Source organism: Pelecanus crispus, chromosome 12, assembly GCF_030463565.1.
Source record: "Pelecanus crispus isolate bPelCri1 chromosome 12, bPelCri1.pri, whole genome shotgun sequence".
NCBI classification, from domain to species: domain Eukaryota; kingdom Metazoa; phylum Chordata; class Aves; order Pelecaniformes; family Pelecanidae; genus Pelecanus; species Pelecanus crispus.
Genome location: NC_134654.1, coordinates 28502297 through 28520702, shown reverse-complemented (window position 1 = coordinate 28520702; position 18406 = coordinate 28502297). Strand labels below are relative to the sequence as shown.

General features: G+C 47.5%; 1 protein-coding gene across 2 annotated transcripts in view; it reads left to right on the top strand.

The window, feature by feature from the left end:
- The window catches only part of RPTOR (regulatory associated protein of MTOR complex 1), a 160350-nt gene that overhangs the window by 96275 nt on the left and 45669 nt on the right, over positions 1 to 18406 (top strand). Inside the window, exons 13-20 of one of the 2 annotated variants that reach the window (XM_075719600.1) lie at positions 931 to 1041; positions 6792 to 6866; positions 7510 to 7575; positions 8221 to 8412; positions 9701 to 9841; positions 11805 to 11922; positions 13382 to 13522; positions 13975 to 14133. In XM_075719600.1, the coding sequence (XP_075575715.1) occupies positions 931 to 1041; positions 6792 to 6866; positions 7510 to 7575; positions 8221 to 8412; positions 9701 to 9841; positions 11805 to 11922; positions 13382 to 13522; positions 13975 to 14133 (1003 nt within the window). The remainder of the gene's footprint in view (positions 1 to 930; positions 1042 to 6791; positions 6867 to 7509; positions 7576 to 8220; positions 8413 to 9700; positions 9842 to 11804; positions 11923 to 13381; positions 13523 to 13974; positions 14134 to 18406) is intronic. The other variant, XM_075719601.1, reaches the window with a different exon arrangement.

The following is an 18406-nucleotide window of genomic DNA, read 5'->3' as shown; positions in this document are numbered from 1 at the left end:
GAGCAGTTTAAGACACTCTTGTAAATGGAGCTCTTTGAGGGTAAAAGTGATGAAGGCGAACCCCCAGCTGGTTGTGGGGTAGCGCAGTGATGGGACTTTTTAGTGGTTTCTTTACTTTCCTCCTTCATCTCAGCCAAGACTCCCTTCTGCGTGCCTTCGCAGACAGCTGAGCCCTCAGTGGTAGGAAGAAAGTACGTACTAAAGGAGATTTTAAGACCTCTGGGTTATAAACTTCTACGAGGATCAAAACGTAGCTGCAGGTCAGCCGCAGCGGCCTTTGCTCCGGCCGTCACGGCTGTATAAACCTCGCTGGCCCTTTGGGTGATGCTGAGCGGCTGCCAGGCTGTGCGGGCCGTAACGCCCCGGGAGCCCGGCGCTGCAGGTGCAGTCCCGCGCCATACGTCCTCTGGGCGTTGTGCTGTGGCAAAGATACCCGCAGCCGCGGCGGGGTTCTCAAAGATTTGACGTGTTGCATGTCCTCCTGTGAGGATAGTCTCTAATCCCACGGAAGAGGCTTGGTAAAAAGCCTGTGTCGGGCGAGAGGCCTATTTAATTTCCAGTGGGAAGCCTGTAATTATTGAGCTTTTGCAATATGTTTACTTGTGAGAGCAAACGGCCCCATCCGAGGAGAGCGCAACGTATCATGAAGTATAAAATAGCGCAGGCTGTAACGAGTAGAAGCTAGTGCTAGATTAACTCTAAGTCTCCGTGGACCAAATGAGTCTGAAAATATCTGGTGACATCCGAGATTAAAATGAGCGATAGACAAATACACAGGGATCCCCTTTCTACTAGAAGTGTACGAAATCGTTTTCTGCCAGATTTCTCATCTGTGTCGTTAAATGTGCTGCGTCTTCGCGGAGCGCGGCGCCGCCTCGGCGGCAGAGCTGAGCCGTTCACGAGGGTTTGCTCTTCTCTCTGGCTCCCCAGGCCCTGTCTGTTGGCATTTTCCCGTATGTGCTGAAGCTACTTCAAAGTTCAGCTCGCGAGCTGAGACCACTCCTTGTCTTCATCTGGGCCAAAATTCTGGCAGTGGACAGTGTGAGTACTTCTGAACCTGGCTGGTTTTCTTTTGGGTTTCAGCAATGTGCCTTCCCCCCCCGCCCCCCGTTTGCTTTGTCCGGTTGCTTTAGACTTGAGACTTTCTCCTGAGGTACCTCAAAAAGCCACTGTGTTGCCTGGAGGCCCGCATATTATCTCATTAATTTATCTGACGTGTATGAAAGCCAGCTCCTGAAACTCTGTGAACGGAAACCCCCGCTGAGGTGCTGACACCGAGCAGGCTGGCTGCCCACCTCGTGCCTGCGCGGGAGGAAAGCGGGTTTGCTCTGTCCATCGCTGCTGCAATGTCACCTTAACATCACCGTTCCTAGCTCCCCTTTGGTTCCAGGCTGTAGGTGCTCTAGGTAAAAGCCATCAGATCTCACTGGTTGCATCTTTGTTGGGGAAGAGAATGCCTTGCTTGCTGAAGGGGCTTAAAACGCGCTCGTACCTCCGTCACGTATTCCCAGGTGAGAGCACGCGTGCGCGCGCTCGTGCTCTCCCTCAGTTTGTTCACTCTAGGTTGTTATCAAACTTGGTTTGTTCAAGACCATTCCCGTCATTCCTCGGAACAGGCTGTGGGTAGTCTTCAGACAGCATTTTTCTAGAAATAAAGCAGAGGTAGTTTTTGGAGACTTCTAAGCCCTGCTCCAAGTCTAATGCATGTGCTGATGCACTGAAGGTGGCTGCCACAGGAGCGTTTGCCTCCTGCAGAAGAGAGGTTGCTCCTCGTACTGGGTCCATGATTCCGATCTTCTCTACAATATTTTGGCACCTTTAGGGATAAGTTTTAAAAACTGAGCCCTGATTTTTAAAGATGGCCTTAAACCAGAGCTCTGGCTTGTGGGGTTTTTAATAAATAATTAAGCAGGTAAGTAATTGTAGATAAATTTGTATAGTCATATATATGACTGCGTGGTTTGTGGGTGCAGTAAGTTGTGGAACGTAAAATTATTAGGAGCTGTGCGCACAGTTAATTGCGGGCGCGGTAATAAGCCGATATGAAATTGTCTGAACTGCTTGTAGAAGTTGGATCTTGCCTGTTTGGGGGTTTATTTTTGTTATATCTCTTCCATTTCGGTATGGAGAATAATACTGAATTTGTTAGAATTTTTCCCCACTGTTGATCTAGCATTGTCAGGTTTAGTTTTATAAATATATTTTCATTAACATCCTAAGAGGATTTTGGAAAGCAAAGAAAATGAAAACTATTCATCTTAAAGCTACTCTTAAAATGCTTATTTTTGATGCATGCCTCTCCGTGGCTGACGCTTCAGCCCCAGGTACGTTTCGGAGTAGGCTCATGTATAATTTACACGGAGCGTCGCGCCATCCTTCACTGTCTCTGGTGGTGAAGCCAGTCTGAGAGGGCTCTCCGCCCCTAACGCTCTCCTGCCACCATCAGTATTGCTCCCATGCTCTGTTTCATTGCCCCACTCCTTTGGTAGGCTGTGCTTTGAAACAAAACGACAGCAAAAATACTCTGAAATTTTGTACTGCGATTTCTTTCTGCTGTTTCGTTCACTAGCTCCCCAAACAAGCGGTGCAGGCGAGAAGGGAGGAGAGGGCAACTTCAGCAGGGAAGTGCAAGGAACGCTGCCGAGGGAGGGGACGGGCAGTGCTCGAGTTGTCGCCATAAAGGGAACAAATACGTCGTCATGTCCAAAGCTAGAAGAACACTTTCTTGTTATACGCTAAATGTCAATACAGACATCTCTTTTCCCTCCTCTGCTGACACAAGGTTTGGCCGTGTATGTTTGAAACAAATGCAATTTCAAACAAAGTTTAACAAAAACCAGTATCGCAGCGTGGATGCTGTGTGGATTCCAAGTTCTCTAACGCTAGAGCCTGCTCCGCTTCCCCAGCCCTCTGCGTTTCCAGAGGGTAAGTTTGTCTAAAGGAACCAGCGGCATCTGCGTGCCCCAGGACGAGAGGACGGTCTGTTGGTGTTTCGGTTGATGCAGCGATGCGGCAGTTTGACCCATCTGAGCCGTGGAGAGCGCGCTACGCTCGTGTCAGCGTCCTTTTCACCAAGACAGCCCCTCGTAAGGCTCGGAGGGGGGTGGCAGCTGCAGGGGCATGCTCTGCGTGAAGGCAGGCAGGAAATGCTGGCCGCGGGGTAGGTGCAGTAACACTGTCGGGCTGCACGGAATCGCCGTAGCGCTAGTGCTGCGCGTGGCTCTGAGGGTGCGATCCTCTGCCTGCGCCGGGCGTGCGTCTGCCTGGCTCGGCTGGCTCGAGGGGGTGCTGCCTCCGTCACCCGGGCAGAAGCCGTGGCCCTCACGTATGAGAGTGTGTTTATTTTCAAACGCTCTGCCAGATAATCCTCGCCCTCGCAATAATTGTACGGCGCTGTCTCTCTCCTTCATCTGCTGTCCCCTGTACGTGTATTTTATTTGGTTTCAGGAGACTGTAGCTGATGAAATTACTTTCATTAGGACTGGAGTTGAGCTGATTGCTCGTTCCTCTTTGCATTTGGATGTGACTGAGAACAAGTTCTATCAGACTTGCTAGTGCCCTGGGGAGCAGAATAACCTGCTAAGACAATATTTCTGCTCTGTCCCTCCCTCTCTTTGGGCAGGGAGGCAGGAGGAAGGTGTTCTGCCATGAGACGGTGGTGTAGTATGCCATGTGTCCGTTCAGACGGTACCTTCGGTCAGCACGGTATGCTGTGAAGAATTGTGTTTTGTCATAAAAACTACAGGATAAATCAAGGGTATTATAGAAACATTGTACCTCAAACAGAATTGTTCGTGTGTGACATATAGGTGTCCCTAGTAAACATTGGAATATTTAGATTAATCTGCTTCAATTCCATGTGTAATCAGATGATTTTTCGTAGGAGATTCATTGAGGACTCTAGTCATCTTTGCCTGAAGCCTGCTGGAGTATTTCTAGACAATCCCCCTGCAGAGCTGCAGGGCAAGTGATGGTTCAGAGTTGCCTTCTGTAGGTACCTGGCAGGGACAGGTTGGTGTAGGAGTAGCGTTGTGTGCTGCCATGTGGAGATGGCTATAACACTTGCAAATACAGCTTAGGTCAAGAATTCGCTACCTGCTACACTGATAGTGTTTGGTAAACAGCACCTTCTAAATCTTAAATACTTGAATTTAAAGGGAAAAAAATCCCCCCCGCCTGTATTAAGGATTATAATCAGGAATTTAAGCATGACCAAAAAACCCTGCACATTAAACAGTACTGAAAATGTGGATACTGCTAAAAGGGAACATTGAAAAAGAGCTCTTACCACTCCAAAGAACTGGCTGAAGATAATAGAAAACAAACATTTCTCAAGCTTTTTAAAGCAGTGGAGTGATGTAAGTAGTATGCTTACTCTCCAGATGTGTCCTTTGTTAGCAGGATTGTGACTACCGTTTCTCGTCTCAGGAGTAACACAAATACTCAAGTTAAGTGTTCCCTGAGGATAATTTGGTAACGCCACCCACCGCGGGAGCGAGGGTTGACCGACCAGCGTGAGCGCCCGGACACCCCTGAGCTGTGGCAGTGCTGCTGTATTCCAGGCACTCGTGAGATTTTTAGGGATAAATTACGTAGCATGTCACGTTGAGGAGAAAGAGGAGATCTGTGCTCTAGTCCCTCCCCAGCACGGGGAACTTTGTATTTTATGTAAGTTCTGAACTTTCACACCAAGCCTGCAGCTTGTTTTGGTCCCGTTGTATTATTATTCACAAGTGTAGCTGCTTATTCCTTGAGGAGGAGGTGTTACTGGTGCTGGCTTTCCACGCCGTTCACAGGAGCTAAGCGGGGAGGGTTTGAGCATGTGTGCTGGCTTTACAGCCATTGCCTCCCTCCCTCGAGCCTGGGTATTTGGGTAACGGTGGCAGCACGATAAATGCAGTGCGAAGGTGGGCAGCCTTCTCTTTGTTGCTGTCTGTTTGCCTATGTTATAGCACAGAGATTTGGTTTTTGTAAGGAACAGTAAGTATTCACACTGAGAATGAAAAGGGGGGGAAAAAAGGAAGCTGTTTTTTTGTGCAGCATTACACAGAAGTCAGGAAAGCCTCTCGTAGCTGCAGCCTGGCATCAAGCCATTCCCTCTGCTCTTTGGTCTGCCAAAACCAGCGTCTTTACTCCCTTCAGCAATAAAATATTCTCTTGCATCTCTGTCTTGCCATCTCCTCTGCTTTCAACAATTAGTTCCCTCCTTCACCTTCTACGCCTGATAAAAAATACATGATCCCGTCTCTGGCACGAAGCAGACAACAGAACCACAGTCACGGGGGAAGCTGATTGCCAAGTCAGTATTTCCTCGCTTAAATTTTCACTTTTGTAATATGTATTCTTTCGGTTTGACCCTAATATGTCAACCTGACGCCGGAGTTGGTATGTTAGCAAAAACATGGTGTGTGCCACGTGCTTGGTTGCTGATACTACCCCAGGAAAACCTGTGTTATCCTCCTTACAGGCTTTTAAAGACAGCGGAGTTGCTCTGCAGTTTTTGACTGCGTGTAGCAGGAGATCATGCTGCTATGTGCTGCGGTTGTACCAAGTTAATACACATTAGCACTTGACCAAATAATACAGCGATTAGTCTCATTTGTGTAGATGAGTTAAAATCTTCTTGTCAAACTCTAGGCGGGGGATTGGGCAGAATATAAAGGATGAATATGTAAAGAACGAATAATTCCTCCTCCACCCCCCACCCTTGCAGATTTACTGGTAATCGCTCGGTGATCTGGGTCACTGTAAGAGAGACATGTGCTAGGTTTCTTGCGTGCGACGGTCTCCAAGAGCTGCCCTGCCTGGGGAAGATGGTGCTTTAACATTCACAAGGCGCTCGCTCTCGCATCCCGGCTGCCAGGCTGAGCTGGAAAATCAGCTCCAGTGGTAGAGAAAGAGCCGGGGAGGACTGCGCTATCAAACTGCCCCTTCTGTGATCGTGGGGAAGGGGCTGTGCCTGTTAAAGAGGGGTCACGCACCAGGCTCGCCCCAAAACTTCCCTAGCTCTGCAGTCCCGGGGGTAAGACCGGGGGGGTGAGGAGGGACCCCAAGAGCATCCGCAGCAGCCTTGCGCTTGGCAGCCGGGAGCGCCCGCCTACGTCTGAACGTGCAGCAGGAGCTGCTGCTTGACTCGGGGTAGCGGGCGTGCGAGCGTAGTGTGCTCCGAGGGGGAAGGTCGGGCGCTGCCTCCCTGCCTGGGAAGCGTTACAGACCTGAGCAGGATCTGTCACTGCTTACGGGGACATCTCGCTGTACCACTAGAAGGTAGCGAGCAGCAATCAGCAAACCTGATCTATGGTAAGCTAATTGCCTTGACGTGGGGTTGGAAATGAAGTGGCGAACTGGACTAGGGGCTTGTAGAAGATCTAATCTTACGTAATTTTTATTCTGTTAAATGTAAAAAAAAAAGAGAAAAAAATTAATCATAAGTAATGATATATAATAATCCTCCTCGGTTTTGCCTTTGGTGGCTCTTAAATAGTGCTGAAGGTTTAATGTGGGACAGAGATGTCAAATTTAACTCTTCTCCTGAGCAGGAGGTCACATTTTCAGCTACTGCTTCTGTCGTGTTGGAGGGAGGCAGAGGGTTCCTCGCTTTAGACGCGGCCCTTCTGCTGCGGGGGTCTTTGGGTGCGGCCCTGATGGAGGGCTTGCGCTTTATTTTGCTTCTCAAATGAAAACACGATTTGAGGGAAATTATTAAGATATGAAATATTGATACATCATTGGAGGAAAAAGTATTTTTATGTAATTGTACTCATTGTGTTTTTCTTTGTCTCATTTTTCAGTCATGCCAAGCCGACCTCGTGAAGGACAACGGTCACAAGTATTTCCTTTCAGTTTTGGCAGATCCTTATATGCCGGTAAGGACAACTCATCTTTATTCAGGCTCTTCTAGCGTTTCCTTAGCTTGTCTTAGCTTATCTGTTGCTGTTCTGACGCAGCTGGTGCTAACGTAGGACTGCCTCCCGCCTCCGTCTCCTGCGACACCCGCTGCTCTGCTGGAGTCGTGGCTGAGCTGGGGAGTCAGTGACCAGGGGAGCTAAAAATGCTCCGGCCGGGTTGCGTGATAGAGGCAGCCAAACCAGCCAAGAATTTGCAAACTTGTTTAAAGTTGCATAAGCACAGATCGCGCAGCGGTGACGATGGCAGCTGGGGGCTCCCAGGGGCTGGGCGCAGAGGCAGCCTAATTGCGCTGTAACTTTTGTAATTCCCTCTGTAAAAGTTTTTTGTGGTTCCCTGTAGTAGGTATTTGTAAGCCTTCTCCAGAGCCGCGCACAGAGGTCGGCTGGGAGGATCGCACTGGCGGTCTGAGGAGGTGTCTCGGTCTCGGGTGTAACTAGTGACAGGGCTGGATGACAAGAAACTTCTAGCTTGCTTTCCCCTCTCTGTTCTTCTAAGTGCAGTTTGTATCGCATTAAAATAATCTCGTGTTTCAGAAAGCATGGGATGTAGTTGTTCTCCGCCCTGTTTTCTAGATAACAATTAGTTGTATGTTGTTTTAAGGCTGAACACAGGACCATGACTGCTTTTATCCTGGCTGTAATTGTTAACAACTACAACACTGGACAGGTGAGTCCCAACGTCCTTTTTCCTTTCATTCTCCACTACCTTTTCTCTGCGTTGTGCCTTCGCTTTGATAAAAGTGTCCTGGCTTGCATTAAAGCACAACCCTGAACTGGAAAAATGAAATAGAAGATTGCTTTACGTTATTTTTGTGTGGATTAAAAGAAAAATTGACCTGGAGGTGTGACAAACACATTATGTGCCTGGCACCTGGAAGTGGAGGTTAAGGACACAAGGCACTCGACAACTGCCCCTCCAGGCAGCGCGCCGACGTGCTATTAAAGAAATAGTGCCTGGTTCCTGTCAAGTGGAGACTTGATGGCTGTGATAAAGTTCTTGGGAAGGGTATATGGAATGAGCCATAAACCTTGGGGCTCTGACAGGTGCAAGGAGTATTTCCAATGAGGAAAAAACAGGCTTTATGCATTACAGGAAGTATTGCTAAGGCTCAATTATTTAACTAGCTCTAACAGCATGTAGTCGACCTTCCCTTCATCCTCCTTCCAAATGGTATTTTATAACAAAATCAGTATATAACCACTGCATAATTATTTTCTCTTGATTTCCTGTCTGTTTCAGAAATAATCTTCTTTTTTGATGATGAGGTGGGAAGCTGTCATCCAAAATAAATTGCATTGATTTGTGTTTTAGGAAGCTTGCCTTCAAGGAAACCTGATTGCTATTTGCCTGGAGCAGTTAAATGATCCACATCCTCTTCTGCGTCAGTGGGTGGCCATTTGTTTAGGACGTATTTGGCAGAACTTTGACTCAGCAAGGTGGTGTGGTGTGAGAGACAGCGCTCATGAAAAGCTCTACAGTCTCCTCTCGGATCCAATCCCAGAGGTAAAAATCCCATTTTTTAAATAAATGCTGGTTGAATTGTCAGAAATCTGGCAGAGGGCTACAAAAATACTTAAAAAACCCCAGGGCCTTCCAGAGCTTTATGATTGTGTCTGGTGCAAAGGAAGATCTCCTTGCTCTGTCTTCAAGGTGGTGCAAATCCTCCAAGCCCTGCAAGAGAAGTAGCCAAAGAAACGCAGGGGGAGTTCATACGGCCCGAAAGCCCTGGACCCTTGGCACTGGAGTTAGGAAACACCACGGGTTTCGCTTACTTGCGTATCAGAAGCTTGGTAAAAACGTGGTCCCAAAACACACTGGGTGTTGCAAAAAAACCTCTCTAGTCTTTTTGGCCAAGTATGAAAACTGTTCTCCTCCTGGTATGTGTGCAAATGCATCTTTAATTGAATGTGTTTTACCTTTGTGACAAACTCTCCAAGAGAGAAGCGATTCTTGCGGAGAGCCTGGCTATGATTGACAGAGCCTGTCAGACCCCAGTGAAATTACGTCGCATGTGGGAGAAGTAAGCCTGGAGACACACACCATTGCTAGCGTGCAGCGATTAAAGATTAGATTCTCCTTTACATTCAGTCTTTCTGTCCTGCATCCTCCACCTCCTTTCTCTGGCCCCGTTCCCCCATTTTATAAGCAGTATTTGTGCGAAGGTCGGGTTGACAGGCCTTAGGCAGACCCGCACCTCTCGCTGAGGAGCCCGAGCGAGCGTTGCTGCTTTCTGAAGCACGCCCTGCAGTTGCTGATTGCGCCGTATCCCACCGTTTGCGGTCTCTGCCAAGGCAAGCTGTAGGATTACCAAGGCACCTGATCCCTCTGGTCTTTGTGTGGTCTGGCAAAGTTAACCCTGATTTGAGCTGCTCTCTTTTCTCCTTTTCTTTTTTCCATCGTCTTCTTTTTTTTCTGTAAGCCCTTATGTGATGCCTGTAGTTGAGCATTCTTATTGGAGAGATTCACATCCCAACAGTAACTCCCTGTGTACCTTATTCCTGTTAATTAACATTCCAGGCAACGTCAACTGGAAAAGTCACCCATGGGAAGGTCACTGAGTATTCTGGGAAATTAAATATACTCCTGCATGTGTGAATACTTAAAACTCAGTGCTCCGCTGAATCTGTTTTGGTTTTTACTCTCCATGGGCTTCCATTTAGCCCTCACTATTTACCCAATACAGTAGTCCAGGTTTCCAGAGATGCCATTTGTGGGGATAAAAAAAAACCCCACTGGCAAACTTCAGGCTGGAAACAAGAGGAAAATAGTAATGAATGTTTGTCTCTCGCAGGTTCGCTGTGCTGCAGTCTTTGCACTGGGAACATTTGTGGGCAACTCGGCTGAGCGGACCGATCACTCCACCACCATCGATCACAACGTAGCCATGATGTTGGCCCAGCTCATCAACGACGGGAGCCCCATGGTTCGAAAGGTACGGAAAGGCTGGCAGCGCGGAAGTTTGGTGGATTCGTGCTGATGAGTTCGGCACTATGCCTAATCGGAGCGTGCATTATTTAATAGACTTTTCAATGAACTTGACTCATTTGGAAGTATCCGTTTCCTCGAGAAGTCTTTTAACTTCAGTTCCTGCCGAGAAGCACCACGCACACGACGACCCCAGCGAAAACAGCAGCAGCATCGTGCTGCTGTGGCCGGAGGCTCGGCACCGGGCCTTGTGCTGCACGCTCAGGGCGGTCGCACGCGGCAGCGTTCTGGGCTGCTGCTTTAGGCGCTTGCTCTTTTTCAGTGCACGTTGCAACATTTCATTTACTCTGCAATATAGGGAGCCTGCTGACAGCAATAATACGAGTAAAGTGTAGTATGTCATCGTGTCCAGGTGTTGACAAGATTGTTGTTTCTGCTCTTTAACGCTGGACCTCTGATTTAGCTCGTGTATTCCACTAAGCAAACGTCTGAAATAGCCGTTACAATGTCAGATTTTGTGGGAATTTTTATATCCTCTTTTTTTGATTTAAAGAGAATGCGAAGACAGGGATAAGGAAGGAGAGCAATTACAGTGAAGTCTCTTTCAGGTGCACAAAACACTGAGAATTCTTGCTGGGCTACTCTTCTACTAATGCTCTTCTGTTGATTACTGCTTTGACTGCAAAATTTTACATTGCAGGATCTCAGGTTTTAAACGAAACAGTAATGCGTTGCTAGAAACGTGGAGTATCTGGCAGTCTAGGGGAGGAAGAGGAGAGGGAGTAAGAGTGCTGTGGAGAGAGCATGAGAGCTCTGTTCAGTAAAAAGATCTTGCTGCTTTTAGAAGCCACAGGGACGGATGACAGACAAAATAATTCTTCAGGTTTTGGAGAATTACAGTTTCTGACGCGCCATTGTACATCAATAGTACATTAAATAGTTTTTGGCATTCTGGATTGTTCTTGATGGGTGTACTTAGGTGCCCTAATGCTTGTGTTTACTTAACCAGAACATCAATACCCTGACAGTTGTCACCAGCATTGTGAGGATTAATTTTTGTTGTCTCATTCCAGCATTTAATCAGTTTAATTCAAAAGAGAAATGCATGTCACACTATATGCTCTCCGAGATTCATAAATCTCTCTTTTGGAGATTAGTCCCCTGAACAGAGAACAGCAACCAAAGGCAGCTCTCCACTTCTCCTGTTTGCTGTTTCCAAGTGCCTAGCAAGCGGTACCTAATTGAGGGTCTGAACTTCACCTCCTCTACCCTCCCCACCCCGGTAATTCAGGTTCTCAAGCTGCAGCTATGAGAACGAAGGGACTGATGCTCCCTTGCAGGTAGGCAGCGCCGTTCCCATGTTGGCTGCTGACTCGGCAGGTCAGTCCGAGACTGTGCGGTCAGCGTAGGATTCGAACACCAGGGCTCGTCGTGGAAGAGCTGAGCCGTGTCCCAGGCGCCCGTTGTCAGAATCTGTTTGCTTCAGCTCGGAGCAAATGTAGGACAGGCTGTAGGATGAGAGGCCCGCTCCGTGCGTACGTGTGCAGCACAGGGAGAGGGTCAGGCTGTGCCACGGAGGGCTGAGGACACCGATCCTTGGCACGGCTCGCTGCTGCTCTGCAGGACACGTGCTTCTCGTGGGCGAGAGGGCTGCATGCAGGGGAGCAGAGGGAGCTGGGTGCTAGTGGCCAGTTCAGTACTTTCCATGACACTGCATCAGTTTGGCAATACTGGGCAGAATCAGAGAGTAGTGGGAGCCTGTCAGGTATAAAAGACATGTGAAGAATTAGGTTTGAAAGAGTGCTCTGGCTTTCTTTGGTTCATCCCTGTGAAGTGAAGGGAAAATTATTAGTCTGGCTGGCCACCCAATGAGATCAGCAATAATGACCGTATTGTTCTGTTTCCCTTTGATCCATCGTTTCTGACCTACGTAACCATGAAATACCTCTTTCTTCCGCCTCTTTCCGTAGGAGCTGGTGGTGGCTTTAAGTCACTTGGTGGTTCAGTATGAGAGCAATTTCTGCACCGTCGCCTTGCAGTTCATGGAAGAAGAGAAGAATTACCCTCTCCCTTCTCCAGCTGCCACAGGTAGGTGTTTTGTGTTTGTGTGGGCAGGAAATGTATAGCCTGAAAGCACTTGGGAACTTTTATTTAAGGAGTCTGCCCAACACAATAAAATTCTTGCTGGTGGTGATTTATCAAACAGCACCATTGCTGCAAAGTTGAGTGACGTGGTGGGTAGCTCTAATGTCTGTTTAGCACTATAATAATATATTGCACTGGAGAAATGCATCCTCTGCTCGGTCTCCAACTAAAACACAGCTATAGCTCACTAGCAAGTTGTAGAGACTGAACGCCCTGTGAAACTCAAAGGGTTTCCCTTCAGATCAAGATTGAAGTATGTTTGTCAAGGCAGTACACAGGCTTACCAGACTTCCCCCCACCCCTCCCCCCCCCCCCCCCCCCAATTATACCTGAAACTTCAGTGTCGTGTTGACCTAATGAGAAGCTGCACCACAGAGCAATGAACAGCCACGCTCTCTGCTACTGCAAAGCACCGGACAAGAAGCAGTGGAGACCTTTATGCTCCATGCCTGTGGTCCCATCCCTTTTGTTGTGTCTATTGCTTTACGTGTGGAATGAAAAGCAGTGGTGAAATTGTTGCTAATCTTACATTTTCTTTAGATGTTAAGTACGTTGGAAATCTTGAAGGATAAATGGGACTGCTGCAACGGAAGCTTGGAGACAAGAGCATGTGCTGTCTCTGCAATGAGTGGTTTAATCTCCCTATTGTCTGAAAAACTAAATCATACTGGAAAACAAGCTTCTCCACATTTGTCCTCCTTGCTGCAGGAAATAAACATTACATGCAGTTTATGTAGTGCTTTTCCTTATGCAAAAGAATCCTGAAGTAGTTGTAAGTAGGATGCACTGGAAGCATTGGCCCCAGCACCATAATGCAGCCACCTCTGCAGTGAAATAAAATAGCTGTTCTGAAGCCATGGCACTGCGTGCATATTCAGGAATGAAAATGAGAAAGTTTGGGAAATTATAAGTATTCAGGTCATGGGTGAAATATGAGTTGAAACCAGGCCTGAAATTTGGTTAGGAAACCAGAATTTTCATAACCCTTTATAATGAGAAAATTTACTGGATTTTTAATGAGCAGAAGCAGACAGAAGCCTGCAAATGCTGCCTACTAAAATGGCGTCTGCTGTAGCAGCGTGTCCTAGCACAATGTCTGGGCAGTGGCCCAGCACCGACCGGGAGAGGAGAGCCATCGTGCCTCTCTGGGTAGTCTGCAGGCACTGGCAAGGCTCGGCTCACCTGGCTTTATTGGATGTAACAAAATTACAGGCGAAACAGCAGAGACACATGGTCCTTGCCGATTATGTGCGCAGAGGATCCTCGTTCTGTTTTAGCCTAAGGGGCGATGACTAAATTCTGTTCATATTGATAGTATTTTAGTTATATATTTGCTGGGAAATAATCAAAAGGCTATGATCGCTTTGGTTGCATCTATAATGGCTAAATTTTACATCCACAGAGGGTGGGAGTTTGACACCAGTGCGAGATGGTCCATGTACGCCGAGGCTGCGGTCCGTCAGCTCTTACGGGAACATCCGAGCCGTTTCCACAGCTAGGAACCTGAACAAGTCCTTGCAGAACCTCAGCCTGAATGAAGAATGTGAGGGACATTTCAAAATTCTTTCATTTTTCTCTGCCACCTCTTTCCCCCCCTTCCTCCTGCAAGCTAGGAAATACCACGTGCAAAACCACATGAGCTGAAGCTAACATTTTAGCCCAGGTTATCCAACTGCCAGCTCCAAGGGCTTAGATGAGAAGCCCTCTCATAATTAGTTTCAATTTTCTAGTCACTAGTATTGATTTTTCTGAGTGTCTGGGGATGAAAAAGGTGCCTTCCAACTTCGTAACATACATGGATTTTTAACTGAATAATTTCTGACCCCTTGATGCTTAACTCTGTATTTAAACATTCAGTGTTTAAAAGGGAATGCTGTGGATTTGCCTACACCTTCATTGAGCATTGTAGGGTTTAGAAGAGGGCTGTTATGCCTTGGTAAGAATTGTTCTCTCACCAGTTCTTGTTTCAGCATCTGTCCCCTTTTCTTTTGGCAGCTGGAAGCTCTGTTGCGTTTTCTCCTGGGAATCTCAGCACCAGCAGCAGCGCCAGCAGCACCTTGGGCAGCCCTGAGAATGAAGAGTATATCCTGTCGTTTGAGACTATTGACAAGATGAGGCGAGTCAGCTCTTACTCTTCTCTGAATTCACTAATAGGTGAGTAAAGACTCTCCTACCCTTGCTTTGGCGTCGCCTTTCTTCACGTGCTTGCGCTAGCTTTTGCGGAAAGTTTGGATCTTGGCTCCTGCTAGATCTTAATCCACCAAAATTTCTCATAACACTAGAAAGTACTTTTGCATTTGGTTAGGCTACAGGCAGAGCAGAGTCCCTCCTGCTCTGATGGAGGGACTGGAAATGAGAGCTGTTGGCTCCAGCTGTACGTTTCACTGCGATGGACAGCAGTCCTGTTGGAATTCGAGCCCAAAAATGTAGCGTGTACAGGAATTTTGCATCCACTGCAGTTTCATTGGCTAGAGAATGAAAACGAGGACTCCCCATCCCGTGGACGTAGCAGCTGGGCACGCTGGCACTAACTGCTTCCCCTGGTTATTTTTCACGTGGCTTGTATTTCTCTGCAGCACAGCCACTTTATTGCGTTACTCATCCGAGGAAGCCTTAGCTAGCTAATTTCCTATGCAGGTTTATATGTGCATTGTTGAAATAGGACGTAAAAAAGAAGAAATCCCAGGCTGTGTCTTAAAAGAAAAAACCTGAGTATTTCATAGAAATCTGCTTTTGTGCAAAAAGTTCCATGGCTGATCCCGCTGCCTCCAATCCCCTCTCCGTCATTTCCTCCTGGATAAGCAGCTGTGACATCAGTTACAGCACTGAACTTTTTAACACTGCTCAACCGTCCCTTTCTCTCACAGCGTCTGACTCTCTGGGTAATGCACAGAACTCTGCAGAGCAAAGCGCGATAGCACAGAAGGAAAGGAAATTTTACTTGTATTTATGCAGTGCATGGCTGATTTGCGTGTAATGGATTATTTGCATTTCTTTTACAGAACAAAACTGGAATGTTTATATTAAGCTTGGTTGTTTTTCAGATAACTTTCCCAGTCATGTCTGATTGCTGCAACAGCATTGCTTTAAACTAGCTGTAGTTTTTCAAACCATTTTGGGAAGATAACACAGACAACATGCAGAAGGACCTGGCTTTTGGAACGGCCTCCTTCCAGGGAGCAGGGGAGGTGTTACGCAGCAGAGAAATGCTGGGGGAAGTCTGTGTATTTTCTTTGAAATCAGTAAATGTGCCCATATTTTCCTAGCCTTCAAAAACCAGTGCCAAAAGAGTGGTATAACTCAGCGAGGAGTCCGCCTGGGTGATAGACTTGTCTTGACTGAAGAAACTTTTTGCTCTACTCTGTAGAGCACCTGGAAAAAGTAATGGTGATTTGGCTCTCCTGAGTTGAAACGTTCTGGGATTGTAATTCTTGAGCCCCTGTGGCAGTGTAAAACCATGTGTTCATTAGAAACTTGATAAATTCATTTGCTTTTGGTTGTAGGTAATGAAATTGGATCTTCTAAAGCATGATAGGAACGTTAGGAAATTTCTCTCCGTCTTAAGCTAGAACTTGTGTGTTCCTCGTTTCCACTGGTGCAGACTGGTGTCTGCTTGATGGCTTCTGCGTGTCTCACAAGAGCTTTACAGCACCGTTGGAAAAGAATCTAGGGATGAGCTGGAGATGAGTGAGGGAGACCTAGGAAAACAAAAAGAGCAGTTCTCCAAAGCCTCCCTCATTCCTATTCAATCGGAAGAGCTCATATCCAGCTGGAAACGACAGAGCTTATGGAAGTGTTTAAAATTCATAACTCACACAGAATCCCATTACCTTCAGCATTTGCCTGCTGAATGCCAGGCTTTTTCATTTCTACTGAAGAATCACCATCTTCCAGCCTGCTCTCTCCTGCTCCCCAAGGAAAGAGTTTTCAAAATGCCATCAGCTCCAGCCACCCTCAGCAGTGCTGCGGCTGCTGCACAGCCAGCCCGGGCTCAGATTAACCCCTTTCTTTAAAGTTTTAGTGTGCAATTAAATACTGCTAGCAAGAGTGGGGTAACTCAGAGAGGAGCCCACCTGGGTGATAGACTTGTCTCGACTGAAGAAATGTTTTGCTTTTGCTCTGCACTCGGTCTTTTGGAAGAAGTAATGGTGATTTGGCTCTGCAGTAATGACTCTGCCAAGTATTTGAGACAGTCAGAGCAGTAAAAAGGATGCTTCGGGCACATGGGTAGAATCAAACCAAAGCAGAAATCTAGTCTGTAATAATAAAAGCAGAAATTTTCAGCCACAGTTTTAATTCTGTGTTCTGTACTCTGATTCACTGATGTTCAGGGCTTTCCTCCCCTCTTGTGTTTTTAGGAACATGGTGCTAGAGGGATTATTCTGGATCAGACTACCCACTTTACTGACATTGCGGCATCATACGATGTGCTTATTCCCAGAAACTTGAGGAAAACCTCTCCGTTCCTTCTTGTGCCATTTTACAAACAGCTTCCGAGCTAACTGTAGGCCAAATGCCCCCAGGCAGTGCCCCCTCCAAATGCAACGTCCACTTTTAGTCTGGGTGTGTGTTTTTCTGGCAGACTGTTCCTTGGCCAGGCAGCCCTGTTGCTAGAAGAGACATTCATTTCTGGCCTGTATTTTCAAGCTGGCAAGAGGCAGTTTTTGGTTAGTCAACAAAGCCATCAGTTTGGATGGGAAGCTAAGCCTCGCTACTTTTTCTGTACAACTAGTTATTAATCTTGGTGTCCTGGAAATTTTTAGTTCAGTTTAGTTTTAAGATAGGAAAAGGGAAGGAATTAAAATGGGGGTTTTGCATACCTTGAGGCTGATTATTCATATCCAAACCGCATGATTAAAAGTCTCTGTCCTGCAGAGAGCGTCGCTGGAAAGATTAAATTAAGGAACGATCAAAGGAGGAGGAAAATAAATCTTGGAGCAATGAAATGCTGGGGAATAGTTCTCTTTCCCAGCAGGAGAGACTGGGGGCAGAAAACTATTTGCTATGTCACAGGATCCGTTCTGAAGAGCTACCTCAAAGTAACGCTTACGCGGGAGGTTACTGCGGTGAGGATGAGGCCAGCAAGGCCGTAGGTGGGCAGTGAGCCGCGGCAAATAAGAGAGAGCGTTGGGACAGGTGGCGCCTCCGTCCCTGTCACTGGGCGGTATATTTGAATGCACAGTCGTAATGAGAAGTAACTGGTCCACCAGCAGTATTTATAAATAGTAACTTGCATAGTAGCAAAATACAGGGATCTGAGTGGGGTTTGGAAATGGAAGCTTGATGTAGAGGTTTCCTGCCAGTTCATACTGCTTACCCAGCGTTATGGAGGCCAGGTGGAGCAGCCTCATGCGGCGGCCAGGGCCGATACTGCGTAGCTCGGTAAGGCAGAAACCAGTTCGTGTGGTATTGCTGAGGCAATGGCGAAACCAGGACGGGGAGAGAAGTGTCGGTGTGTGATAGCTGGGAACAGCAGCACGGTTGGGCGTTTTGGTTTTGTTTTTCCCCCCAATGTGCCATTATTTGCCCTGGCCTCATTCACCTTCACCATGCACAGATAAGGAGATGTGGCATGGGCTGGTCGTGGTGGGCTGCTTTCACGTTGGCTGTGACAGCCCTGGTCCAGGGGAAGTACCTGCTCTGAGAGCACGTACTTTTTCCTAACGAGCCGCTTGTGGTTTCTGTTCAAACATTAAAAAGCTCGTGCTGTGCCGTTTGAGTCGCCATCAGGGGCTGGAGTGTGCAGGAAGCCCTTGGCGTGGCCCCGTGCAAAGAGACCAGCTTGCAGGCTGCCAGCTCTGCGCAAGGAACGCTGATTTGCTGTTCCTCTGAGGAACAGGCTGCCGTCTGCGTTTGTCGAAGTCGAGTTCAGAGAGCGATCAGGATTTCAGATGTTCTCTTCATCCGAGTAGCTCTCACAGGACCTCCGGTGTCACTCGCAGGAAGAGGAGAGACTTGCGGGATGCACATTTACAGAGCAGGTGGGATTAGTGTTGATGGGAAGCAGATACCCGAGTCCTCAGGTGCCGTTCAGTCTGAAATATTTCAGCCGTATGTTTTACTGCGTGCCAGTCCGGAATTTGCCTTGCCCTGCAGGCGGGGTGTGCAGGCACGGGAGCTGCCTCCGGGCCAAGGCGGGCGGCAGCGCCGGTTTTTGCTGCCGTGTTGGGCGAGGAGCGGACTGCACCTTCTTCTGGAGATCAAGGCTTAAAAATCACTGCAGTGGTTTTTACAGGGGATTAGAAAGAAATCCTGTCAAAGCCTGGCAAAACAAAAAGAATAAATAAAAAACCTTAACATTCATTTATGCATCCAGCATGGTTCTACCCTTCATGCACTCAGTGACCCCGCTGCAGGACCCGGCCAGGTCCCTTCCTCAGGGCCGTTGCACGGTGCTTGCTGTTAAATTGAGCTAAGAGTTATGGAT